The sequence below is a fragment of the Sus scrofa genome, chromosome 7 (assembly GCF_054392235.1).
Source record: "Sus scrofa isolate SSC_HxYL_T2T_F1_AM1 chromosome 7, Sscrofa_HxYL_maternal_Yorkshire_Landrace_v2.0, whole genome shotgun sequence".
In the NCBI taxonomy this organism is placed as follows: Eukaryota; Metazoa; Chordata; class Mammalia; order Artiodactyla; family Suidae; genus Sus; species Sus scrofa.
The window spans coordinates 123,354,410-123,382,154 of NC_139389.1; the positions used below are offsets into that span (position 1 = coordinate 123,354,410).

The window sequence follows — 27,745 nt, forward strand, 5'->3', positions numbered from 1 at the left end:
GTGTGTGTAAGTGGCTCAGATTGTGGATTTTGGAGTCAAGTGACTTGAGTTCGAATCCTACCACAGCATCACCCAATCACAGGAACGTTCCTTTGTCTTCTGAAGAAGCCTTCATCTCTCATCTGTACCAGTATCTGTAGGAGAAGCATCCCTCGCATAGGGCTGTCATGAGGGTTAGATGAGTTCTTACACGTCGATTGCTTAGAGCAGTACCTGGTGCATCGTAAATGCTCAATCGATGTGAGCCAGCCTTAATTATTCCACTGTTTGTGGTGTGACAGTGTGAGCAGCCTAACTGACTGACAATAAGGGCCAGGGTTAAATACTACTACTACTACTACTACTAAAAAAAGGTTAGGCTGTCTTTAATTGTCCACAGGATTGAATGACAAGGGGAAGCTTAAGTGAAAGTGTCTGTAAAGTGTTAAATTTAGTATGAGTTCACTTCATTAAAAATATACACTCACAGGAAACTCCTGGAAGGCCATAGGCCAAAATGCTGAGAAGGTGAACGCCAGATGGGGGAATTTAATGACTCTGATCTTCGTATTTCTTTTTTTTTTTTTTCTTTTTGCCTTTTCTAGGGTTGCTTCCCACGGCATATGGAGGTTCCCAGGCTAGGGGTCTAATCGGAGCTGTAGTCGCCAGCCTATGCCAGAGCCACAGCAACACGGGATCTGAGCCTCGTCTGCGACCTACACCACAGCTCACGGCAACGCCGGATCCTTAACCCACTGAGTGAGGCCAGGGATCGAACTCACCACCTCATGGTTCCTAGTCGGATTCGTTAACCACTGAGCCACGACAGGAACTCCTGATCTTCGTATTTCTGAATCCACGCGTGGTAGGAGGGGTTGGCAGAAAAACAGTCCCCAAAGATGTCCATGTCTTGATCTTTGGAACCTGTGAATTTGTCACTTTACGTAGCAAAGGGACTTTGCGGGTGTGATTAAGCGAAGGAGCTAGAGGTGAGGAGGTAATCCTGGATTACGCCCTTGGGCCCAAAGTAATCACAAGGTCCTTACATGGGCAAGAGGAAGGCAGGAGTCAGGGTTGGAGAAGCGGATGTGATGAGGAAGGTCAGAGGTCAGAGTGAGTCACGGCTGGCCTTGAGGATGGAGGATGGGCCACCAACCGAGGGATGTCGGCAGCCTCTAGAAGCTGGAAAAGGTAAGCCTCTGGAAGGAACACATCCCTGCCAACACTTCGATTGTTGTCGCCTGACACACGTTTCAGACGTGTATTGTGTCAAGCCACTAAGCTTGTGGCCATTGACTGGGGCAGCAATAGGAAATTAACACAATGACCTTGTTCAGTCCATTTGACAAGTGAGGAAATGGATCCTCGGACCTCGTGACCCCCCTAAGGCTTCTCAGAGAGTGAGCATCCAGGCCCAGGTTCAAACCCCCCCACCAGCAGACACACAGCCTGAGCCCTTGGGCACAGGCTTTGCCTCAGGCAGCTGTAGACAGTAGAGCGGCACCATGCATGTGGGCAAGGCTGGGTCTCGCCTCCCTCTGGGCCCCTGGGCCGAGGAGGCTGACGTGAGCCAGGCCACCAGCTGCATCCCTGCTGACCTGGTACTGTGGGCAGGAAGGACCCCGGCCCAGGCCCCATGTCCTCCTCCAGGCAGAGAGGGATGCAGTTGAAATGCAGTGGGACTTGCTGTGTGGCTTCCAGCTCGGCTGCAAATAGTTCTGTGTGGGAGGAGGGAGGAGGGCGCCAGCATGGTCCCCCACGCGCTCCAGGGCCCCCACGCCTCCCCTTGCACTAGGCAGGGAAGAGATGGGGTCGCCCCTCCAGCGCACCCTGGCCCCAGGCACTGTGCTTCATCAAGGTTATATTAACAGGCCTGCAGCCCTGTGAGGGGACGTGTCACCCCGATGTTGATACAGGAGCTGGAAGCCCTTCTCCACTGGCGGTGACGTGACCTGGCAGAGCTGGAATTCCAGCCAGCTCTCTGTGACCCACAGCCCAGTGGTCACCAGGAAACCCTATTGTCCTCAGGAGGCCAGGGGTCAACCAGCAGAAGACAGAGAAGGTGGGAGGGCCCTGGAAGCTGTGGGCGGCCCAGCTGGAGTGCCTGCTCTGGGCAGACGAGCAGAAGGCACCCCACAACCCACCTGCCACCTCCCCATCGCCAGCCCCACTCAGGGCGCCTGAGCCTCCAGGTGGAGTCCGGCTGCAGCCTGCCCCCCAGGCCCCACTTGGTGGCCCCGTGGGGTGGTAACCCCTTCCTGGCACCTCGCAATCCCTACAGCTGCCTGCTGACTCACGCTGGGAAGGGATGCCTGTCCTCGTTGGACCCTGAGGCTCAGAGAGGGTCAGTGACTCAGGGTCACCCCCAGGCAGGCACAGAGCTGGAATGGATGTCTCCCAGGGTATGGCCTTGAGGAGGGGGGTGGGTCTCAGCCTGGCTCCCAAAGGCCTTCTGGAGGATTCCCTGGCTGCCTGAGACGTTTGCAGGATGTCCTTTTCCTGGTCCCATCCGGCCATGGTGGGGGCGGGGGCAGCAGGAAATGAGCTGACCACGAGTGGGAGGAAGGCTGGTGGCTGGAGCGATGGCAGTTCTGAGAGTCTCCTGGGGACCAGGCATCCGTGTGTGTGTGTGTGTGTGTGTGTGTGTGTGTGTGTGTGTGTAGGGGGGAAACCTTGGGTCTTTACGGCTCAGCATGGCTTGCCTGCTGCGTGTCTCCCCTGGAACAGGACCTTAGCAGGGTCCCGGCGTGGATGCTCTCAGAGCAGGCAGAAGTGGAGGAGCCAGAGAGAGGGCCAGGGAGGGCTCGGAGGAGGACTGAGTGGGCCTGTGATTTCTGCAAATGTGATTGGTGCCTCCAATTGGACAATGTCCACTCTGGGGGCCACGAGAGGTGGGGGGGGATGGGAAGGGGTCAGGCAGAGATAAAGAAAGAGGGGCTGAGCAGCGAGAGGCTCCCTGTGGGCGAGGATGGGATGGAGTCGAGGAGGGGAGGGCAGGGCCCCATGTGGCTGGTCCTGCCTTGAAATTCCCTTGCTGTTCTCAAGCCTTCATCCTTCATCGGAGCCGTGCTGCCCGTCTTACCCTGTGCTGGCTACGCCGTGGGGGGGCACTGGGGCAGGGCTGCTGGGCGGGGAGGCGTGGCTGAGGTGGGGAAGAGGCTGCCCCCTGTGCCCAAAATAAACAGGGTAGAGGGCGAAGATCTCCAGAGAACGTGGGGAGAGTGCCAAGCTAAGGGGGTACTTCCTGTGGGCACATGGGGTGGGGCATCCAAGGACTTGGTGTGGCCACAAAGGGGCTCTGAGTGACCATCCAGAGGAGTCTGGGGGCTACTCCATGTGGACACACATATCCCTCTCTTGGGCCTTGAGGACAGGCAAGAGCAGAGGGGACAGGAGGCCTTGGTTCCCATCTGGGGAGACACTGAAAGCCCCCCGACACCCTGGTCCTGAGACTGATCCCAGGACCTGCCCCCAGATCCTTCCCCGCTGCTGGGGGTGGGGTGGGGGTGGGGCTGGCTGCCTTTAAAGAAGGGCCTCCCCTCTCCCCTCACTGCTTCCTCCTCCCCTCCCTGGCCCAGCTTCCCTCCCTTTCCCTTCCGACTTGGGAGGAGAACCCTGAAGTTCACTGGCACTGAGGCCCAGGCACCCTGCATGTAAGAACCACCCGCATGGGCAAACCCAAGGCTCAATGCCGAGGCCTCCTGTCCTCCAGGGCACAGAACACAGCCCGCCACCCACCCCTTCCTTCTTGAAATGTGGGCTTCACCTGGCCTCTGAAGCTCCACTATCCTTGGGCACCAGGAGGTCCAGCCCTGATTTCAGCGTGGGAACTCTCTTTCCCCAACTCTCCCCGTGTTGTCTGGGATTGGAGCATGTGGCTCAGCCGGACACATCCTTGTTCTTTCAGTGGGACCCTTCACTGGGATGCTTGGCAGCCTAGAGGACAGGAGGAAGCCAGAGCAGTGGGGGAGTAGGAGAAGTGGGGGGGGGGGCTGGCTGGGGCCAGGCTGCATGGCCCCTGGAGCATAGAGTGTGGTTCCAGGGGAGGGATGGGGACAGCCAAGGCGGGGGTCAAAGTAGAAGCAGGGGTAACACAGCTCTGGTCCAGCACGAGGTGGTGGGGCAGGGAGCGTGGTGGTGAGAGAGGTGGAGAGATCTGAGATGTGTGCGGGTAGAAATGACAGCATCTACTGAAAAGAAGGCTGCAGGACGGGCGGGTGGGAGTAAGGAAGAGGACGGAGGTGTTTAGGAAGAGCGCCCAAATGGGAGTGAAGAGGATGAGGGGCCTTCCCTGAGTTGCTCAGGCCCCTTTCAGGCATAAGGGATAGAAACCCACTGCTTGCTCTTAGCAAAACGGCGAACTGCATCAGCTCCTGGGATGGAAAAGCCAAGGGCTCCAGGGCCCTAGCAATGACCTGGGGACCTCATCCCTCTGCTTCCTCACTCTCTCTTCCTGAGTTGGCATCATTCTCAGACAGGCCACCCCACATAGTGCCAAACGGCCCCCAGCAGACCCAGGCTGGCACCCTATCAGGATGTCAAACCCAGTAGACAAAGGCTTTTAGCCAATATTTCTGTGACACAAGTCCTGGAGGGGGCCTCCCATTGGCCAAGCTTGGACCACACGTCCAAACCTGAACCAGGCACTGAAATTGGAGGCTGTAAAGTTCTGCAGGGAAAGGCTGGGCCCATGTGTTCGTCCTTGAACCATGCGGATGGAGATTGGGGTCTCCCGAGAGAGATGGGCCACTATGGATGGGATGGATGGTGGACAGGCAGGCAGGAGCCGTCACTGGTACCCCTGCATAGGCTGGTGTGCCCAGGGTTTTCTGAGGCAAGGTCCTGGCACAGAGCCAGCATGGGAGATAGTGGCTGGTACCGTTCTGGACCATTATCCTTGGGTGGCCCTGGCCTCCTGCCTTCTCGGTCCTGAGCTAGGTGGGTCTCTCCCCACACTCCTGCACGGGACAGCAGGCTGAGCCCTGACCCTCCAGCCAGGGCGATCCGCTGCCCCACTGAGTACCTGCCCTGTCCTGCCAGTGTCTCACATGGCAAATTCCATGACTTGTGGTCGCCCACATCTCCAGATGCTGCCTGGCAGGGCTGGTGCTAAGATTGGGACGCTTACCTGCTCTGCCCACCGTGGGCTCTTGCCTGCAGTCTCTCCCCAGACATCAGGTGCCCCCTTGCCTGCCTGCCCAGTGAGTCAGGGAGGTTGTGCCCAGCTTGGTGGGTGGCAGCTAGAGACTTTAGGGTGCCTAAGGTCAGAGTTCAGGCCCTCCACGTTTCCCTGGGTCCTGGCAAGATGTGGCCACCCCATAGCTGCTCAGCCAATCAGCTCTAGGGAATTAGAGAGACCTGCTCAAGTTCTCTCTGGTTCTTGGTCTTTCCTGGGTTGAGTCCTCAGTTTCACAATTTGGCCCCAACACCTCCAGGTGCTCTCTCCTCATGGTGGCAGAAGGGCTGCTGCAGTTCCAACCTCACCTCTCAGGGTTAAGTCCAGTAGGACCTTAACTTGCCTTTGAGAAAATAAGAGCCTTTCCTTGCACTTTCATTGGACCATTTCAGGTCACATGCTCATCCCTGATCCTCTATGGCTTGTGAATGCTGGATGTTGATTGGCCAGGCCTGAGTCACACGCTCCAATCCCAGACAACATGGGGAGAGTTGGAAAAGGCGAACTCCCAGTCTAAAATCAGGGCTGGACCTCATAGTTCCAAGGGCTGACCCATCCACGGCAGCCCCCAGGTGCTGAAAGTTCCCCGCCCCAGGGAACCGAGTTTCAACCTCTCTTGGATCTGGGGGCTTTCACAAACAACACAGGCCATGCGTCCATTTAAAAATCATTTTATTATTAACATCATCTTTCCATTTAGCCAAGTGTCTGTCATGTATAAGGAATGTCGGTAAATATTCCATTTGAAGCTTCTTTGTACATATTTCCATCGATAAATAAACTCTGAATTCACATAAAAAAGTTAAACTTAAATAACTCATATTTCCTTCTCTTGTAACAGGCATATATTGGTAAAATATAAATATTCTTGGACTCAGGCTTTGTTCTAAGTGAGGACAGTAATTTATCACATGGTACAATTACTGACAACAGAACCAAGGAATTGTCAGCTGGTGTCCTGGCTTGGACTAGCACTGAGGTGGGAGACAGAAAATTCACATTTGGTTTCTGGGCCAAGGGTAGGGCAGGGGTGGTGATGGGGCGGAGAGAACAGTTTTCTTTACAGCTCTGATAAAAATAATCTGTTCTGCCACTGAATTTTAACTTTTGAATATATTCGTCTACATTTGCTGATTAATTCCATAATCATTTGTACTTAAAACTCAGATGTCAACTAACAAAATATGGCACATAATCCGTTTTGAACAATGTCAGTAGATTCAAAAACTTATCATTGGGCAGGCGGAGACGACAACAGAAATGCACGTGGAGAGCAATGATTGGGCTGGTTGGGTTAGTTCGCTCGCTGTGGTCAGACGCACATTCATCCAGGGCCTCCGTGGGCCAGGCTCGGCCTTTGGCGCCCAGGCGGGGGGCCCCCCTCAGAGCACGCGGGGGATGATGGTGAAGGGCACCGCGGGGCTGCTGGCCTCCAGCTCCAGGGCCGTCAGGAAGCACTCCGTGGCCGCCGCGTCGTTGCCCTGAGCTTGGAGGACCTCGCCCAGTCCATTCCAGACCTCGTGGGCTGTGGAGTTGACCTGCACCGCATCCCGGAGGATCTTCTCGGCCAGGCTGTAGCGGCCCAGCTGATGAAGGATCAGGGCCTGCAGAGACAGACAGACAGACGACAGACAGTCAGGCCCCTGCTCTGGACTCCCGTCTGTCCTTGAGTGTCAGCACGTCCTTGGAGGTAGCCATGGAGCTCCATCAGGCTGGGCACAGGTAAGTTCAAGGTCTGTCTGCACTCAGGGGTAAGAGTCAACATAACTTCTTGAACCATGAACCATCTGGAGTTACTGATGTTCAGCCATTTTTGAGCCATAAAAATGGCAATTTCAAACAGTTCACCCAGGAGTGAACTATTGGAACCGCCACTGTCTGTACTGACCCACGGTGCCCTGCAGGTAACAGCTGACACCTGCCTGCACAGAAGGGCATCTGCCATCTTTTTTTTTTTTTTTTAGGGCTGCACCCGTAGCATATGGAGGTTCCCAGGCTAGGGGTCAAATCAAAGCAATGCCAGATCTGAGCTGTGTCTGCAACCTACACCATGGCTCATGGCAACGCCAATCCTTAACCCTGGGCGAGGCCAGGGATCGAACCTGCGTCCTCATGGATACTAGTCAGATTTGTTTCCCCTGAGCCATGATGGGAACTCCCACATCTTTCATTTTTTTTAACCTAAAGAAATGCCATTTGTGACATTACTATGATAACAATTAGAACAGAAATTTCTAGATGCTCACAGCCCCCTATCCTAGCCACACCCCTGATTTCACCCCGGTTCATTCCAGGCTTGGCTCCAGCATAGCTGTCATTTTACAGTTTTGGGGTTTTTTTTTTGTTTGTTTTTTTTTTTTAAATGGCTGCGCCTGTGGCATATGGAAGTTCCTGGCCAGGGATTGAACCTGAGCCTCACCTGCACCCGGCACCATACTTGTGGCAACACTGGATCCTTTAACCCACTGCGAGGGGCTGGGGATCAAACCCTTGCCTTCTCAGTGACCTGAGCTGCTGCAGTTGGGTTCTTAACCCACTGCGCCACAGTGGGTTCTCCTCATTTTACAGTTTTAATCACAGCATACGTGTTGGTCCCCAAATATTTTATCATAATCACAGTTCAAGTTGTGCATCTCCACAGCTGATGTGCTTGTACTTTCTTTTCTTTTTTTTTTTTTTTTTTTTTTGGTCTTTTTGCCACTTTCTTGGGCTGCTCCTGCAGCATATGGAGGTTCCCAGGTTAGGGGTTGAATCAGAGCTATAGCCGCCGGCCTATGCCAGAGCCATAGCAACGTCGGATCCGAGCTGCGTCTGCAACCTACACCACAGCTCACGGCAACGCTGGATCCTTAACCCACTGAGCGAGGCCAGGGATCGAACCAGAAACCTCACGGTTCCTAGTCGGATTCGTTAACCACTGCGCCACGAAGGGAACTCCCGTGTTGTGTTGTACTTTCACCCAGCAGATGCACTCTCATTTATCAAGTCTCCCCTCACGGGGGAGACATTCAGGTTAGACCCAGTCTCTTTGCTGTTACAAAGCACGCCGTGATGAACATTTTCCAGATAGCATCTCTTCATGCTTTTTTTTTTCTCTTTTTTTTTTTTTTCTGGTTGCACCCACGGCATGCAGAAGTTCCCAGGCCAGGGATGGAATGGCACCCCAGCAGTGACAATGCTGAATCCTTAACCCACTGAGCCACCAGGGAACTCTCTTCATGCTTTTCGATGAATGGATCTCAAAGCTTTTTTATTGTCCTGGAAATCTTTGGCTACATGGAATCTTAGTGAGAACACTCACATATTGTGGTCACAAATAGACAAAAAGGAACTACTGGGCTAGAACAATGGGGGAGGGGCCCGGGGTCCCTTTCGGGATTCTCAGAGGCCCTGGACGGGCTCAGCAGAACCAGCCTGACAGCCATCTGGAGTGATTCTTCCTTTAGGGCAAATTTCCCCCAAGTGGCATGCTTAGGTCAGAGGATAAGATGCTTTAAGTCTCTCCAAATAGCTTGCAAATTATATCCCCAAAAGGCCGTATCACGTTTTAGCCATTTACAAAGTTTCAGTGGTCAGTCCTCCTTTCCACACCCCTCCATCATTACTCTTTATTTTTAGAAATTTTGTCATCACAAGTTGTCCCTCCTTGTTGAAACCTGCATTTCTTCAATAACAATTGAGGTTAAATATTTAGAATTAGAAGACATTCATCTGTTATAACTGTCTAGCCCATTTTTGACTTTGAGATTTTTTTTCCCCCTTCCTTCCCTCTTTCCTTCCTTCCTTTTCTCCTTTTCTTTTTAAGGGCTGAGCCTGAGGCATATGGAAGTTCCCAGGCTAGGGGCTGAATCAGAGCTGCAGCTGCTGGCCTACACCACAGCCTCGTCACCTTGGGATCTGTGTCACAGTTTGCAGCAATGCTGGATCCTTAACCCACTGAGTGAGGCCAGGGATCGAATCCGTATCCTCATGGATACTAGTCAGGTTCTTAACCTGCTGAACCACAGCGGGAACTCTCTGGAGATTTTTTTTTTTTTTTTTCTGTGAACAAACGTTTTTAGCTTTTAAGTTGAATGTATTGAGTTTCGGTTATGTATGTATTTATTGGCCAGGTAGGAGGGTGGCTCCCTTCCTAAAGCTTCGGAACAAGAGAGGGAGCAGAAGCCAGTGCTCGCAATTAGGACTTTACCTTGGCTCCTGGAATTTGCTCTCCTCAGGCTGCAAGGCCTTCCCGTTCTCCAGTGAGAACTGCTGGGTCTCAGCTGCCTTCCCCGGCTGGTCAGGGGCAGGTGCGCAGGGACCCCCCTGAAAGCCCCTCCCTACCTGATTGCACACGAAGCCGCCATCTGCACGTGGTTTTCTGCTCACAGCTCTCTCCTGCTCCCTCCCCACCAGGAGGGGACAAGGGAGCTGTGTGTTGAGCACAGGGGCCGACATTCAGCAGGGACCCGGGCTTCCTGGCACCGAGGAACATTAGTACAGCCGTAAGTGCTAGCAGTGCTTGTGACTCTAAGTGACTCCAGAGCAATTGCACATGGGCGTGGCCAGGACATGTGAGCATCTGTGTGCAAGGCCCGCTTTTATGGCTGCAGAGAAAAAGCCCTATTATGTGCTTGGAAATGGACTTGCTCTGGGTCTTCCTACTCGCATTCTGCAGGCGAGGAAGCCAGGGCTCCTGATGGCTTGGTTTCTGGCCCGGGCCTCAGCTGGCTACGGCAGAGCTGGGCCAGAACCCGTGTCTCCCAACTCTTAGGGCCCCCTGGAAGTCGGTCTGTGTGTGGGGTGCAGGGTGGGGTGGTGCATAATCACGTCCATCTCCCCTCGGGGCGCTGCCCCCACTCCCGCCCTCCTTCACAGAAAACCCCACCGCTTGACACCCTGGCCTCCCAACCTCAGAGGTCAGGTGGGAAGAATGGAGGCCACTTTCCCAGGACCTGAGGGCTACTGAGCTCCCCGCTCCTCTCTTCCAGGGGAGGTTATCAGCTTGCGCTCATTCTAGAAATTCCAATTTAGCCAACAGAGATATGAAAGTAGGGAGGGGGGTCGGGGTAACAGCAGCAAATGTTAGCATTTAAAGGTTACGGGAGCCCCGTCGTGTTCTTTCAAGACAAGCCTTTCTCAGTCCATGAAATTACTGAATACAGGAGCTCCTACTGTGGCACAATGGGATCAGTGGCATCTAGAGAACCCTGGGACACAGGTTTGATCCCTGGCCCAGTACAGTGGGTTAGGGATCTGGTGTTGCAGCAGCTTCGGCTTAGGTCACAGCTACGGCTTGTAATTCCATATGCTGCAGGGCAGGCAAAAAAAGAGAAAAAAAGTCACTGAATACACACATCTTTTTTGAGTGGCTCTAGCAGGCAGGGAGACACAGACTGTGTGTTTGGCCAAGGGTGATGGGGACAAGCCACCAGGCAAGCCAGCAAGAGGCGTGGAGATGGGGAATATAACAGGTCTCACTGGCTCTGCCGCTCTGCTCCACTCTGTTCCTTCCCCAACACAGTGTGGTTTCCCCATCGGGCACCATGCGAGGCACTTGTCCTTGGCTCCTCTCACAACACCACTGCTTTAGATAGAAGGAGACAGGTTCTGAAAGGCCAAGTGCCCTGCCCAAGGTCACAGGGCGCATGAGTATGGAGCTGCAGGCCAGCCCAGCTCTGCCCGAGGCCAAAGCCCCTCCTCCCCACTGTGGCTTCTCACCTGCTCGCTGCTGCCTCTGTCGCTTTAAGACACAGGCCCGGTGCCCCTCAGGCACTAACCCAATTACATTTGAGCTAAAACAAACGGGCACCTGCCAGGCTGTCTCTCCCTTCCATTTCCCCCAATGCTGATGGCTGGCTCTGGTGCTCCTTCCCCCGGTTATGAATGGGGAGGTGTCTCCTCTCCAGGACACAGCTTGTTGGAAGCATCCTGTATCGTCCCTCAAGGACTGGGAGGCTCCTTACCTCTCTTGGGTGGCCCATGGGCTGGCTGTGATCTTTTTTTTTTTTAATGGCCGCACCTTTGGCACATGGAAGTTCCTGGGCCATGGATCGAATCCAAGCCACAGCTGTGGCGATGCTGGATTTTTTAATCCACTGCACAGAACCGGGGATTGAACCCATGCGTCTGTAGCGACCTGAGCCACTGCAGCCGGATTCTTAACCCACTGAACTACAGCGGGAACTCCCTGGTTGTGATCTTGAGGCTTGGAATGATTATTGCAGACACCAAAGGACTGGGGAGGGGATCTTATTAGCCAGAAAGTAGACCAACAAGGTGTGGAGGCTGAGGAGGCCCAGGGCCTGGGCTCAGCAAGGCCTGGAGGTCACTGTTCTCAGAAGCAATGACCTGTTTCCACCCTGCTGGAGTGGGAACAAGGACACCAGTTCTTTTGCTGGGAGTTTTGTTTAGAAAACGGCAGGCTGCTGAGTCTACCCTATCGGGGGGTGGTGGGGGGGGCCCAAGCCAGGATACATGGTAGGGGCAAGCGCACCCCATAAAACGCCTGCAGGAACCAGCCACTGGGCTAACCTGAGCCATCGCCCTCAGCGCTGGGCAGCGGGGAGTCTCTGCGATTCTCTAGAGTTCTAGGGTTCTTGTGGGCTTGGAAATTTCCAGCCCATCCCTGGACTCAGATTCTGAACATAGGAACAGGCTACCATTTCCAGATGACCTTGAAGCTTCCTGAGCAATCTGTTTAGTGGAATTAATTCCTAAAGCTGGAGCAGCTCGGAGAGACATCTCAGACTTGCCAGGGGCTGCCAGCTCAGGCTTGGCAAGGGAATGAAAAATTGGCCTCTGCCCAGTGCCCCAGTGAGCCAAGAGCAGCTCAGAAATCAGCCGCACAGTGAGACCAACCAGAACCAGCTCCAGCTGGGGTCTGAGTCATTGCTTGGTGCCTGCATTGCTGGTGGGTTGGCCAGAGGTAGGCTGGGGCCTGGCCGGCAGGACCGACTACCTCCCAAGCCCCTCTACGTTGTGAGGCTGTCCCTGGCTTTGATGTGCTCTTATGAGCTAGAACTTTGATGCCCTTTTCATTCTTCAGGCCCTGCTTCCTCTCTTGTCCAGAGATCAAAGGCTTAACTCCTGTTCTCTCCACCAGCTGGTTCCAGCATTCTCCCTGTACAGACCTCGTGGTTCGTCCAGGCTGACTGGTCACCCCAGGTATTTCTGCAGCATGCAGCCTCCCAGCCCCTTCCACATCCCAACCTGAGTCAGGCCCAGCCTGGTCCCACCTGCTGGAGCTCTAGCCCATTCCCCCAAAGCCCCGAGCATCCCCATTCCACCCCCAAAGCCCAGGCCATACCACCACCCCCTAGGCAGCACTACCCAGAGGCACACAGCTCCCACCTCCAGCCCTCAAGCTGGCAGGAGATTTTGATGACTAACATATTTCATTACCATGATAACCTGTCCCCTCTCCTCTCCCCTGCCAGACCCCAGCCACGTGTGGGGACACAGATGTGGGCAAGAAGCAGTCCTGTTCTCAAAGCTCGGGGTCGACCCTAGCAAGCTGGGTGCCAGGCACTGGGCTAGGCCTTGGCCGCCAAGATTCCACTTGACTCTCACTCGCCTCTGCGCGTCAGGGTGACAGCGGATAACGCTGGCACCTGCCTACAACACCCCCACAGGGTGTAAGTGGCAGAGCCGAGGCGTGATCGCTGCAGTCCATGCCCCTAGCCCCAGGCCCTCTCTCCTTCTCTTGGAGATGCTGTGCAAACAGGCCTCGCCTCTGCCAGCCCTGCTGCTTCTGGAGCCGCCGGCAGAGAGGACCAGCTGGGCTGGGCTTCCGAGGAGATGGAACTGCTGAGGGGGTAACTCATTAGTCCCTTTCTTCAGACACAAATGAAGACAGCTTCCCAGGCTTGTAATTATTGTAATCAGGTGTTTTGTACAAATAAGATCTTGGTGATGCACCAAATTGGAAATAAGGGATTAAATTAAACCTGTTCTTTCAAACGAAACAAAATGGACTTGGCTAGTTTGAGGACAATTAGCAACTTCCTTATTCATGTTTGTGTGTGTGTGTGTGTGTAAATTGCTGCCCAAGGACTAAACACCTTGCCACATGCTGAGGGCGTCTGGGCAGAGGCCCGTACAGGCCCCAGGGCTCAGGGCAGACTTCCTGCTGCAGCTCTGGCTCTGGGAAGCACCTGTGTCTATGTTCCCAGGAGACCAATAGCAGGCCTGCAGGACCAAAGCCCCTTGGGGATTGTAGACACGCGTGGGGTGCTCGTCCCAGGTGCCAAGTCAGCCCTCTGCTGGGTTCAAGGGCATGTGTCATCAACCCCTGCTTGTCCCCCTAGAAGTTCAAGTACAGGCAGATAACATCTCAGCAAGAAAACATCCTTCCCAAAGCTGAGCTACCACTGAAAAAGAGGTCACGTGGCCCAGCCCTGGTCGGGCTGCAAGCCAGCAGTCTTTCTCCATGAGGCTGTTGCTTTTTCCCAGGCTGAGGGCTTTGGAATCAAACAGCAGGATAGAGATGAACAATTCTCCCGCGCTTCCCCGGCCCTGTTGCTGTGCAGACCCCGCCCCGCGGGCACTGCTCCCACAGGGCCATTGCTGTATCAGAGCTGGCCTGGGTTTGGCAGAGGTCTGCTGGGCCCCACCAGGGTTGGGGAGGAAGTCTGACATCAGGGGTGGGACTGGAGCACCTACAGAGCTTCCCATTCCATCCTGGCTTGGAAACTCCACCATCCCACCATGGCAGGGTGGGGGCGGGATGGGGGCCCTGGGGCAGCGTTGTCAGGAGGCTCCTCCCCAAACACAAATGAACCTGGCAGGATGAATGCTTGGATCCATCAGGGCCTACGAATCTTTAGTGCCTAAAGGATTATAACCAATGTTTGCAAAGTGCTTTCATAACTGTCCCATGTCCCAGGTACTAGTCAGGTGGCTGAGCTCCATGGCTGCTCCCCCACTAGGCTTTGCTGTGAGTGCCTGGCAGGTGGGGACTGGGTGAGCGGGGGTGCTATCTGCACCGCCAGGCCTGGTGCTGAGCCGGGGAGACAGTGATTAGGGCAGAACGAAGAAGCGACAGACATCAGATATCTAAGAAATGACTCCGTGTAGAGCCACCACTGACCAAATCCAGGTCTGCCCAGCCTGGGCCCGTGCTCGTGCCCCCACAGCATGCCTTGGAGAGGGTGAAAGATTTCCCCCACACCTGGGACCCAGGGGCCCCGTCCTGGATGGGGGCTGATGACCAGATCTGCAGCCTTGCCCAAGGCTGGTCTGCACCTGAGCTGCTGGGACCATTCAAGGAGGCTGGGGACAAAGACAGTTAAGCCACCTCCTCCTGGTGGAATTTCTGTCATCAGGACCCTGGGATTGTGACGGCAGCTAAAGGAAAGCCCCTCTCCCCAGCTTGTCACTCTCTGGGACCATGATGGGGCTGCTGAGCTGGCTGTGGCCTGAGCTGTGGAGGTGCTGGCTGCTGGGGGTGCATCAGGGGATAAGGACACAGGCTGTGTGAGCCGTGGTCCCTGCTAGAGGGACCCACTGGGGGCAGGGGGAGGGCAGAGGGGAGGTTAAGAGCATGGGCCCTAGGCGCCCCAGAACTGGGTTTGAATCCTAGCTCCACCAGGACTTAGAAAACTCCCTTGGGGCCTCAGGTGTTTTAGCTGTCTCATGGGGACAAGGGCCAGTTTATAGGGGAGCAGAGAGGCCAAAGTGAGTCTGTAAAGTGCTCAGTGTACTAAACCTCCCGTATTATGATTATGAGATTATCATTACTACTAATGACTGAGGCGGGGAGGGCACCTGTGACGCCCATGACTGGAGGATTCACCCCTGCCGTCCCTGACGCCCTTGACAGCAACAGCGACCATCTGACTTGCCTTTGCACTGCAGCACCTGCCGTGGGTCTGGCTCATCTGAGGTTCTTGGTGAATGTTTGTTGAATGGACAGATGGATGGACGAGGGGATGGTGTAGACGCGGTGTGACGGACGGAAGGATGGAGGGGGGATGGTGTAGACATGGTGTGACGGACGGAAGGATGGAGGGGGGATGGTGTAGACGCGGTGTGACGGATGGACGAGGGGATGGTGTAGACGCGGTGTGACGGACGGAAGGATGGAGGGGGGATGGTGTAGACGCGATGTGATGTGGGGAGGGGAGAGTCAGGAGTGGTCTCTTCCAGGGTTTTTGACTCACGAGCCCTCAGGTCCCTCCCGTGCCAGACCCGGCTCACTCAGCCTCCTCTGCCTTCCAGGGACATCAGCACAGCGCTGAGTGGGAGACAAGGGCAGCCCTTGTGGGAGAAGGTGGCCCTGTTTCCACCAGAGCCCAGGAGCTGCCATGGCCTATCCTCAGGCTATTTGCTCACACCCTGCAGATCTGATACTGCTCCCCAAGAAAACCCCAGAACCCGCTTGCAGACTTTCTGATCCTACACTCTTACAGATGAGGAAGCAGGGGGCCAGAGAGGAGGAGAGCCTTGCTCAAGGCCTCAGGCCCTGAAGGTGCTGGGATGAGAGGCCCTGGCATGTGCCTGGCATGTGGCGAACACCCTGAGTTTTAGCCTCGGGGCCCAGGGCTCTAACACTGCCCTCCAGCCAGCTGCTGGCTGCTTATCCTGCCAGCTATGTGCACAGGGGCTATGTGCATGGTAGAGTCAGAGCTTTCGGGAAGCCTATCAGGCCCCCAGGGGTGGCTTCCAACACCCGAAGGGAAACAGGACCCCACACGAGCTCCTGCTCTTTCCCAGAGGCTGCAGGTGGGCTGGTCTGGGAGTTGGCACCTGGCGGGTGCCATCCTGGGGGGTGGCCAGCTTTGTTACCTGGATTCCAGCAGCTCTGGGTGGGTCTGGTCTACACTGGGCTCTGTTTTGTGTTTCATTTATGTTTGTTTTGAGTGCTTAGATATCACATTGGCTTGCCCAGGAGCCCAGTGTGTGTGTCCTGGCAACTATGGCAGCTGTGGGGGGCCCACTAACCTGGCCAGGAACTGCCAAGGAGCCCTACTCTAGGCATCCAGGTTGAGGCTGAGGGTGTCTGCAGCCCTACCCCTGAGCCCCCTGCCTGCTGGAGCTCCAGAGTTGGGGGGAGGTGTCAGCCCCTTCACAAGGGCATCAAGAGTGGGTCCCAAATGCCCTGGAGAAGGGTCCTGGGGAGGAGGCACGACTTGGCTTTCCTATGGGCAGATCGCAAGCTTGGGGGAGGGGCTGGTCTTTTGTTCTGGCCACTTGACTCAATTTGACCCAGTTTCCTCAAAGGCCAAGGCTAGTCATTCCTGAGGACCCTGTACTCATGGAGCCAGGAGGGAGCAGGGCGCATGTGTGGCTGTTGCAGGAGTCACCTGCGGCTCTCAGAGGCCCACCTACCTGCCCCGGCCCGGCCCTCGGGTGGGGACAGAACATTCGTGAGGCCACCTGACCTTCAGAGCAACAAAGGGCCGCTGACTGCAGCACATATGAAGAGAAGGGACAGTGCCAGCTGAGCGGCTCCTGGGGAAGGGCCAGTATGGGACAGGGATCTCGAGGATGGCTCCTGACCCGGGTTGGTGGCACAGAACAGAGCTGGGGACAGGGGAGGCGAGCCAGGTACCGGAGCCGGCCTTCCTCATCTACGATGGGGCCGGAGACGGACGTTACGGGAAAATCTCACATCCCCGTGGCCTCAGTCCTGCTCGTCCTCCCAGGTCCCCTGTTCTAACGTCAGCACCCAATCGCAGGGTGGCTCCTTCCCTCGCTCCTCTTCAAGCCTATGAGACCCCGTGTCCCAGGCAGGCGGAGGGGTGCAGCGCCCCAGGAAGGGGCCTTGGCCCAAGGACCCAAGGGTCTGGGCACCGAACAGACACCCCTGGAGGCGTTCCCTCAGCAGTGTGTGCTATGAACTGGTGCGGAGTATTCCAGAAGGGAGGAGAGAAAGACCGTCACCCCCCCACCTCCCTTCCGCAGAGGACAACCAGGCTGAGAGGCTGCCACACCTTGTTCACCAGGACACCTGATGGCTGCAGGAGGCTGTGCTCTCAGGGGACCCCCTTTCCAGGTCAAATGTTTTATTTGAAGCAGTGCGCCTTCTGGGGACCAGGCCTTTCTAGCATTGAACTCAACTCAGAAGGAAACAAAACTCAATTTTGCAAAAACCTCTTCTATTTCAAAGCCAGCAGCCCATCTGCTATGGAAGCAGAACTCCTCCGGGTTAGGAGAGGGGTTGGGGCTCCTGCTTGCACCCTCCAATGATGGGGAGCTCAGCACTTCTCCGGGCAGCCCAGCCCACCCCACTGGTGGGCAGTGTGAACTGTAGGTTAAAATGGTGGAGCTCCAATTAGGCTCTTATCCACTTCCTACTCTTTGATGTTTACTGAGTCCTCTGGAATCACGCAGAAAAATTCCCTCCCCTCCCTTTCTACCCTGTGGCCCTCCAGGCTCTAAAGAAAGCTTCCAGAACTCTCTTTCTCTCATTCTCTTTCTCCTTCCCTCTTTCTCCCTCTCTCGTTCACACACACACACACACACTCCCTCCCTCCCTCCGGAGAAGGGTAAACTCGACCTCCCACCCTCCTGCCTCCACCTGAGATCGGCAGCTTTAACGCAGCACCTGAAGGAAACCTCACTGTGGTTGAGAAGAAGAAGCTGTTAAGCCCCAGGAAACCGTGAGTGTGGCTTTCCCTTTGTTTTTAAGCATCTGACTGGCAGAATCTTTTAAAGCTTCTTTCTTCCAGGAGGGTTTGGGATATTCTGAAGGAGCTCATTCTACAATTAGCAGAGCGATGGGCTGTCAGACGTGAACACCAGCAGGGAGGAGGGAGCAACCTGGCCCCCGCCAAAGGGTCCGTCCAGCCCCCGAGTAGAACCGGCAGACTCAGGCCCCTTAGCTCCTCTGGCCTAATTTCTCTGAAACTGGGTACTTCAGCGACGCTGCTGAAATAGCCACAGACCGAGGTGGCTTTTAGAGAACAGTCACTCGGGACTGGTGGCACCTTCAGGGGAGGGACCACAGCCGGCTGGCCAGCAGCTTCCAGGCAGACCCACAGCTGTCCTGTCTGCAGCAGGCATCCAGAGGGTGCACAGGTGTGGTGTGGAGAAGGGCACGGGAGCACCCCCCCAAAGCATTGCCTTATGCGAGAAAGGGGGGCCCTGGCTGGGAAAGCCCTCTGCCCGGGTCACAGAGTGGGCTAAGGAACAGCACCCCAGTTTCCAGGGTCCCAGGGTGGAGCTCTCTGGGTTTGCTACAACCAAAGTGGCTTTGAGTCCTCTCCTCCCTTCTGGAAACTTCCACTGAGCGCCTGTGGATGTCCCAGTACCACTGTGCCAGGCGCTCAGAGGCATGGGCTGCCTCTCTGGCCACATCCCCTGCCTGCTTTGCTGCGGGTTCTGCCCCAGACTGAGAGCCCCCTGAGCTGGGCGGGGCTGTCACTCACCCGAGGAGACTTAGTATCTTGAACAGAGAGTGCCTGTGGCAAGGAGAATACGGGAGGAGGTTCCAGAAGAGAGAAGATGATGCCCCCCCCCCAATTAAAGAAAAAATGAGGTCATGGTTGGGATGACCGGCTCGAAGCCACATAGCTGTGGGGCACTGCCACTCCAAATCGGATCTGATGCCCCCACCTCTAAAAGCTTCCTGTAAACTGGCGTCTGGCCCTCCCTGGAGGAGACCAGCTCTTCCTAATTATACCTGAATGGTCCAGGCAGGCTCCTATCTCAGGGAGCCACAGCAGAGAGGGGGTTTAGAGAGGACAGAGAAATGGAGGAAGTGGCCCTGGGAGGGTGAGTACCTGGCTCAGCCACCAAGCCAGGTGGAGGCCAAGTTGGGACCAGCTCTTTGCCCCACATCAGGTTCCCAGGATCTCCAGGGAGGGCGCCGGGCATTTAGAGGACTGAGCTGCATCCTAGGGGGCCTTCTCTGGGTTAGGCTCACGGCTGGGCTTCCCAGGGACCAATCCTCCTGGGGGGAGAAGATCAGGGGACGTCACGTCCCCATCCAGCTCTGCCTGCCTGGGCACTGCAGGCCCTTTCTCCCTGTGCGGCTGCCAGACCTCGGGCACTCCAGACTCCACAGGGCGCAGCTTGAGAAGGGCTGACAGGGTTGCCCACATCTGAGCGAGGTGAAGAATGCCCATCCTGTGCGGCGCCCTGACCCACGCAGCAGCCCCTTCACTCCGGATTCTGCTCCGCAGAGCGGCACGGAACAAGATGGGACAGGACAGGACGAGATGGGACAATGGGGCGGGAACAGCCCAGCTCCCTTCCCTGTGACTTAACCCCAGCAGCATCTGCCGGCGGTGTGACTCTTACAACACCTCCCATCTGTAACCTTTGCTGGAAGATGAGATCAAACTCCAAATCAGAGATGGGACCCCGTGCCCTCGGCAGTTTCCCCCGGCCCCCACTACCCCTTGGCTGTTTAGGACTCAGAGCCCCTGTACTTGGCCTTCAGAATTCATGGAGTGGTGGTTTTGCCCCCCAGGGAAGAGGGAGCGCTGACCTCAGTAACAGAAGGATGATCGCACCTCAACATCAATAGGCCTGAGCATCTCTGACTTTAGCACCGGAAAGACTACGGAAGTATCAGCTTCCTCCCTGAAAAGCAGCTCGAAGGCAGGTTTATCCCACTTTATCCCAAGTGCCCTGCCCCCCAGCCCCAGGAGCTGAATTACTTTTACTGGGAGGTCCATGCCTCAGCAGGCAGGACCCTTGGAGACCAGGCCGTCAGGGTGACAGGGAATCCCACGCCCGGTGGGGTGAGCTGCCCACTGGGCACGGCCCAAGGCAAGTGTCATCTCATAAATTCAATGAGATGCACACAGAAACCCCAGCACGAGCATCTCCAAAGCTCTGCGTGACGCACTGACCTAATTGAAGAAATGTCAGATCAAGCCAGCCCCGTGCAATAGAAAAGGGCATCCGTGAGAAGGAATCTCAGGGCTGCCTCTGCAACCCAGGCTTGGGGGGGGGGGGGCTGGCAGAGGGCAAAGGGGGATGGATGGGAGGAAGCTTCGGGGATCCCCGAAAGATGTGTGGAGGCTGGGCAGCCTCCTTACACTGAAGCCTGAGACAGTTCTCGGTAATCTTCCAGATAAATCTCCAGCCTCGCCTCCCTCCATGTGCCATTTAAATCACATGCTTTGTTGCTGCCACCAAATATTAGCTCAGGGTCTCAGCGTGAACATGAATATTAGCTGCCAGCTCTTAGGAGACAGAAAGCCACAGCTTGGCCCCAGTGCTGTGGGACCTGCCGCGCCCCAGGCAGCGTTTTCTGTGGGTGCTAACACGGTTCCCCTGCTCGAACTTTTCCATCGGTAATGGGCAAGAGACACCTGCTGACTTGTTTAAACATCTCCCAGGTTGACTTCTTTGTTTATTTTTATCCACCTTCCCCAACAACAAGTGAGGCAGGCACAACAGCATGGGGTGGCCAGGAAGTCAGCGCTTCCCCACGGCCTGAGTTACCCACGTAGTGGAAAGTTTGGTGCTTGTCACCCCTGGGAGGCCGAGGCCCATCCTCCCACCCTCGGGGAGGCTGCTGCTGCTCTGGGTGTGTTTGGGAAGATGGGGGACCGTCCCTGGGCCTGCGCAGCCCGGCCAGAGGGGGAACTGGGTCCTGATTCAGGCCCAGCCTCCCCCTGGGGCCCTGGGACCTCGGCTTCCACAGGTGAGCACAGTGGCCCAGGCAGGTGCTTGGCACCCCCAGAAGCTGGGGGGCTGGGGCTGGGGGGAGAGACATGACCTTTGAGCCCTGATGGGGGAAGTGGGGGTTTTCCACCACCAGAGAAACAATTCACACGGGACCACCACACTGCTGGGCTGGACTAAGGGGCTTCCTGGGAGAAGCCAGGAGTGGGAGGGCCCCAGAAACCCCTGCCCAGTCCTGAGGCCCAAGGCTGGGACCCCTTTCCAATGACCCTGATACACCCTAATCAGGCCTCTGTCTCGACAGGTCCTCAGATGGGGTGGGGGGTGCAGTCACACCTTTGGCTAGGGTGTCATTGTGCTTGGGTCTGACCATTTACCACCAACCAGTGAAAGCAAAAGCCTGTCCTGTTATTTCCAGCAAGAAGTCCTGGCGTTCCCTGGGCCAGCGGACAGGGCTAGGAGAGGTCACGCTGGTGGACGGCCTCTTCGGGCCTGCTCCGTGGTCTGCCACCAACTGTCCAATTAGGCAGGACCTTCTCTCCAGCTTCTTTCCCGACCCAGACAATAAAGGGGTTGAGTAAATGATCTCCAGGTGAAAATTCTAGGGTTTGGTAAAATTTTCCATCCAGTACCTACTACACATCATGCGTATGTGGGTCTGTTCAGGACTTAAACCTTAATTGGAGAAATAAGCAGAAAACACTACAGGGCAGCATCTTTCCTGCTGTCTGTGTGGTAGAATGCCCACAGCATGCCAGGAAGGGGTGAGGGGCAGTGGCAGACATGGCTGGGAAGGCGCATGTGCTCCCTACTATGTGCAAGGCTCCCTACTATGTGCAAGGCTCCCTACTGTGCACGGCAGCACAGGGGGGGCCCATGTGGCAGAGTGACAAAAGATGGGCTGGGAGTTCTGAAAGACTCTTGGATTTACAAGAGTCTGAAGAGCTCACAAAAGTCAACAGAGCAGAGAAAAGCTACCAGCTGCTGGACCCGGGCTCCTGGGGGTGGGGGTGGGGGACCGTGGGAACTCATGTCTGAGTCCCCAGAGACCTGTGTGCCCAGGAATCCAGTAGGCACCCAGTAAACGCTGCTTGACTGAAAAGCAGTGCAGGTCCCTGGCCCATGCTTGTATACTGTAGGCGCTCACTAGATGGTTGCGTGTGGGTGTCATCTCCCAGCTCTGTGCCCGTCACCCACCCCCATCCGGCCCAGTGCTCACCCTGAGGAAGGCAGAGGGATGCTGGCTGTGAGTCTCAGCCAGGACGGCCAGCGGGGCTCCCAGGCCCAGCCCTGCAGGCCCCAGGGGATGTCATGGAGACCGCCAGCTACACAACAGCGGCCAGGACAACACAAGGCGTCCGGGTTCCCGGGAGGTCCTGCTGGGGGCTGCCCTCCTGAGACCCTCCTGGCCGCTGCTGGGAGGGACAGTGCTCCCTACCCACCCCCTCTCCTGCTGTGACGCAAGTGCAGGTGAGTCGCTACCTGCCTCGGGGAATGTGGTCATTTTGGCCGTCCCCATCCCTGCCGGGGTTTGGCATGAACTACTGTTCCATTTTTACATAGGAACAAACAGAAATGATAAGACACTTTCTGATAAAGGGAGGACAGGAACTGATAAGCCTTGGAAATTTTTTTTTTCCACAAATAATGGGAGAATTCACAGCATGGTGTCCGGGCAGGAAGGTGCGCGGGGCTCCCTGGACAGCTGGGCTGGGGCCACACCGGCTCCCACTGCCAGGTCTGGGGACCAGAGCCCAGGAAGGCTCGGTCCAGGGAGGAAAAGAAAAGCAGGCAGTGTGCTGGGACGTGGGATCGCCCACGCCTAGGTTTCTGTTAGAAACTTTCCCCCCGGGGCCCCCAGATCCATCCCGGGGCCAGAGCAGTGACGATGTCAGCCCCGCAGGGGACACGTGGGGAGCAGCTGCCACCAGGAACCGTGCAGCTGCAAGGAGATGGAACAGACATGCCGCACCCTCTTTTCCCTCACAGCTCGTAACACCGGCCACCAGGATTAGGCCCATTTCCTCAAAATCCCCCCTCAGCCCTGAAGGGAAGCGCGCAGCGAGGTGGCCGCTCCCCTGACGGAGGTCCTTGGCCGAGACAGGTGCGCAGCCGCCTGCGGTTCAAGGCGCCTCCGGCCCGGGGGGCATGAAACCTTCTCCAGACCACCGGCCTGTGCAGGGCGCTCCCAAGTGGATCCCCAAGGGGTTGACCAGTCACCTGGAGGAGACGGGGACTCAGAAGAAGGGATCACGGCAACTGTACCTATTGCTCCATGATTAAGCTTGTGTGACTGTTGCATGTGTGGACTTAGGGAAGGTAACGCTCACTGGGTCCCCAGAGGGGGCTGCTTGCAGCCAGAGGGGCCCTGCCCACTGGCTCCACCGCCCTGCCCCAGGAGTTGCAGGGCCCAGTCTCGGCTTCCCTGTAACCCACCTGGGCATCCCCTTTAAGAATGGGGAAGGGCAGGTCCACGGCCGAGGCCTAACGTCCACCCTCCATGGCCCCTGGGGACCTTATCACTTCACACACGATTCTCCCAGCCACGCTGCCTCAGGAGAGGGGAAGGTGCAGACACCTAACAGCCTCCAGACAGCTCTTAACATGCTGGGCAGGTGCCCTCATGATGCCCCGTAAGATGAAATTCTCATTTCCAGGTGATAGGGGCCCATCTGCATGTCCAAGGTCACAGGAATTGCCAACAGATGGTGGAGCTAGGATTTAAACCTGGGTCTTTCTGGCTTCAAAATGTGAGGGGTCCACCATACCACCCTCCCTGCCACCTGCCCGGGCAGTTCTGAGGCTCGTTCTTTTTCCCCATGGCCTCCTCTCAGCTGTTGTCTCTATGGAGGGTGGCAAGGTGAGGTCCACTGCATCCGCCACCAGCACCCTCCGCCCAGAGGTCCTGGGGCAGGGACACCTGCACTCTTCCCCGCCAGTGTCCACAGCTCCCCTTCTCCTCTGCCTCCTTTCCCCCATTAAACCATCTGGGTCTGAGTCCAGTGGTGGGCTGGTAAAGTGCTTTTCTGATGGAAAAAAAGCCCCGATGTGTAGCGTCTGCCAATTTCCACGGTATAAATGCTCCCTCCAAGGCTGTTCACATGACGTCATTGTAGGCGGAGCTGGGAAGAGGGAGCGGATTGGCTTGCTGGCCCTGCCCGCACTGCCTACACCCACCAATGGCAGGAGCCCCGAGACGCCACCTGCAGAGAGTGGAGGGCCTGCAAGGAATGGTGGGCGATGCTGGTGCAGTGAAACAGCCTATCCTGTCAGCCAAAGCACACGTTATCTAGATGGCTGGGGCGGGGCGAGGGGGCGCATAAAAATACTCTTTTCTTCAGGTTTGAGGACAGAAAGGGAGAAAAGAAGCCATTTTCTTCTATCACCAAGCAACTCAGAAGCTTAAGGCATCATTGCAATGCCCTCAAACGCCTCTGACACCTGGAAAAATGGCCTTTCTCTTCACCCGTTCAGTCTCCAGAGGACCATGCGGCGACATGGCCCTCTGAGCATGATTTCCCTAAAGCCAATTTTCTTGTAAACCGGGCTGTGTCCTGTCATACTCGCGGGTGGGTGCACGGTGGCAGGGGGTGGCTGGAGGGGGTGGCTGGAGGGGGCTGCTGTCAGCAAGAAGGATGGGCTTGCAGCTTTAATCATTCCAGAGGCAGAAGCAGATTTGTCACCTTTGTGTAAGACACTCGGCAGCAGGTAAAGAATCTAACAGCTTGTCGGAGTTCTAATTAGAGAGCCAATTATAACTCCATTGACCTGCCTGGCTTTGAAAGGCCTGGAAAAAAAATGCATGTTTGTCCTTAGGAAGAAGCAGATCTTGCTTCTAGTTTGTTCTGGGCGATGCCCGCAGGGACCGCTTGCTGGCACTTTGGTTCTAGCTTCATGCATCTGTCTGGATGCTTGCTGCCCGGATGTGGAGGATCAGAGAGAATCCGCGGGGACTCGGGTCCCTCCAGGGGAGGGGCCACTTTCTGCAACAGGCCTGCTTCTCTCCTTTGTTTATGAAGAAAGACACAGCATCGTATTCCAGAGGCTCCCCTGGGGGTGGCCCAGTAGTTTCTGCTTCATTTGGAAAGACATCAGCCAGCATTTCAATTATGGATCTAATCCACACTGACCTCCTGGCAAGGGCAGATCCCAGGCTGTGTGTGTGTGTGTGTGTGTGTGTCTCTAAGATTCCTTGCGGAAAGAGTCACTGTTGATATTGACTTGGGTCCCCCACCCTCTCCTAGGAGGCTGACACCTGGCAAGAGAATCGGATCCACAGCAGACACGGAGAGGGGACGGTTCAGGTTTCTTTAGACGTCATCGAAGTCTAGGTAAACTTAGAACAAGCCCTGACACAGAGCAGGGGCTTGAATACTGAGTCCTTTCCTGCTCCACAAGCCTTCTTGGTAACTAGCTAGATGATGTTCTGAAAGACGTGAAAAGAAACAATACCTGCAAAGGTGTTTTAAGAGACAGGTGTTATGTAACACCAAGCAGATGAGGAAGGGGAGGGGGGGAGAGACTGGAGGAGGAAAGAGAGGGACCATGCTTCAGGCAGTGGACCTGGCGGGCAGTGGGCGGGGCAAAGTAACCCTGGGGAGAGGGAGCTGGGGCCAGGGCAGAGTGGTCAGCGTCCCAGGAACCTTGGCAGAGGAGCGATCTAGTTAAGAGCTTGCAAAGGGCGTTCCTAAACTCCTGGAGCTTTCTGGACATCCAGCCCAGATCTGAGAGCTAGTAGGGGGCTCTCTGACCGTGGTTCTGTTCTCTCCCCAGGAGCTTGCTGAGCCTGGGGAGGCACTTTGGGACAAGGTTCCCTCCGGACCCTGGGCAGGCCTCTCATCAAATGCCCCAGCCTGGAGCCCCTGCACCTCTGCACTCCTCCTTGGTCTGCAGTACTCGCTGGCTTCTAAGAGAAGGGGGACCATGCTGACTTGTCCCAGAGCAGGTGTCTGAGCATCTGGCTCCAAGTCACGGCCTTCTCAGAGGCCAAGAGTTTGAAGCCTGGTGATTTTTGGTGTTTTGTGGTTGGTACAGTTGGCATTCCTTTCCTGATAAGCAATCTCTCACCCCACCCACCCCCTTGGCAACAGGACAGGTGCCAGAGGCTCATCTGGAAACTTCTGCACACGCCTTGGCCCCTAAATCAGTGCTGAGGCTGGCGATGCAGGCGTGCCCAGGGCTCAGCAGCTGTGAGCAGGGAGAGACCCCTTTCTGGCAAGGTAAGAGGTGAGAGGAGACACGGAGGCTTCACTCCAGCGGAAGCAAAAGAGAAAGCAGACAGGCTCAGAAGAGGCTGCCTGGCCATCAAGACACGGAGTTGAGTCCTCTAAATCCCACTCCTCTCACCAGAGCCGGGGCTGAGTTCCCTGGGGCCAGGGTCGGCCCCGGAGGAGTTCAGAGAGCAGATCCCTCCCCCACCCCACCCCCAAGCCAAGGAGGCAGGTGCTATTATCCCACTTTACAGATAAGTAACGAGGGCATGAACCCTTCCCAAGTGATGGAGCCAAGATTCCTGGTAGGTCTGCATGCAGTGCTGTGACGGTGGCAAGTCCCTTCCCGTCTGCCTCAGCTTCCCCATCTGTAAAAGGGGGGCTCAGATTAGGCAAGCCCATAGCTCTTCCAAATCCTGTAGTGCCTTCAACTCTCTACGCAGCGTTCAGTCCAAAGGCTTTCATCTGCTACCTGACCTGTCCATCCTAGGCCCTCATCCTCAATGGTACCCAGGGGGGCATCCTCCCTGGAACTTTGGGCTGAAGAGTTTTAAGCTCAGACTGTCAGAAGGTCTGGACAGCATGTGGGAAGACAGGGCCCAGAGAGTCCACAAACACTAGTGGCGGGGGTGGGGGGGTGTCTCTGGGACCAGCATCAAATGATGGGGAAGCAATTTAGACCTGAGATGGGCCTAAGGCAGCCAGTCCAGGTGGCCACAAATGCCACCAGGAGAAAAGGGTCGCAGCCACATCCTCTGTCTGAGTTCAGAGGCAGTCAGTGTGGGCGAGGGAGGTACCGAGGGATCGAAGATAGGAAGCAGCAGCACTAAAACCCTGGGAGGCCTGAAATAAGGAGAGGGGATTAGGAACACAGAACGACCCAGGTAGATGAAAAGCCTTGGATCAAACAGCCTGATCCAAGCTAGGGAGTGGGGAGTGGTGCCGGAGGCAGGGCAGGGAGGCTGTGGAAGAGAAATGTCAAATGATACTGGAATAACAGGGCAGCATTTCCAAGAATTGAAGGTTTGGGTAGAGCACGTCAGGTTTCAGATGATTTCAGATCATCCTTAGTAATGAGGTGCTGAACCACGCTGCCTGTAATTAGTCATCTAAGACGCTGAGACAGAAAATAGAAGCAAACGCAGGATTAATTCTTTCCTTCAGCCACAGCATAGGAACACCTAGTGACATGGCTTGCATTTCAGAGCCTGTCCTGGGTCTGTGTTGCTGCTGGGTCTGTGATTTCAGTCCTCAGTGAAAGCAGGGGTGGCCAGAGGCCGGGACTCCCTAGCCAGCACCCAGAGAATGCTGCAGTGGGAGGAGGCACCCGAAAATCAAGCAGAAGAATGTCTGCAGAGAATACCCCTGCACTGAATGTTGGGGTGTGAGGGTTTGGGGGACAGAAGACTGCGGGGGGGCTGGGGACATGACCAATAGGAGCTCTGCTGCAAGAGGACTCACCTGGCCTGAGGCCTGGGGGTGTCTGTTGTTTTCGAACAGGAACTGAAATTTAAGGATAATTGCACTGGGCCACCCTGGGCCAGGGAGCAAGCCCAGCCCTGCTTTCCCTGGCACTGCTGAGGGCTGAGGCTGTCCCTTTCTTGGCTCGTCTGTAACCAGGGAGGCTCTGGTCTAAAGGGAAGGGGAGTTTTGGCCCTAGGAAGACATTCCCTGGGGCGCAGGAAGGGTGCCCCTCGGACCTGCACAGCCCCAATCCTTCGGCGTTGGCCGTGTCAACACATCTGCCTCAGTGCTCCGGGCTGCTCGGGGGCCGGCGGGAGGAGGGGGGAGGGTGGCATTTCAGCTTCCTGGCTGC

The 27,745-nt window shown here is 56.1% G+C and overlaps 1 protein-coding gene across 10 annotated transcripts in view; it reads right to left on the bottom strand.

Annotated features, from left to right (window-relative positions):
• Positions 1 to 5,810: 5,810 nt before the first annotated feature.
• TTC7B (tetratricopeptide repeat domain 7B) overlaps positions 5,811 to 27,745 on the bottom strand; it is a 249,029-nt gene continuing 227,094 nt past the window's right edge. For all 10 annotated transcript variants that reach the window (XM_084970003.1, XM_084970001.1, XM_084970000.1 and 7 more), the window contains one exon: positions 5,811 to 6,759. In XM_084970003.1, coding sequence (XP_084826129.1) covers positions 6,538 to 6,759 — 222 coding nt within the window. In that variant the 3' untranslated portion in view covers positions 5,811 to 6,537. The remainder of the gene's footprint in view (positions 6,760 to 27,745) is intronic.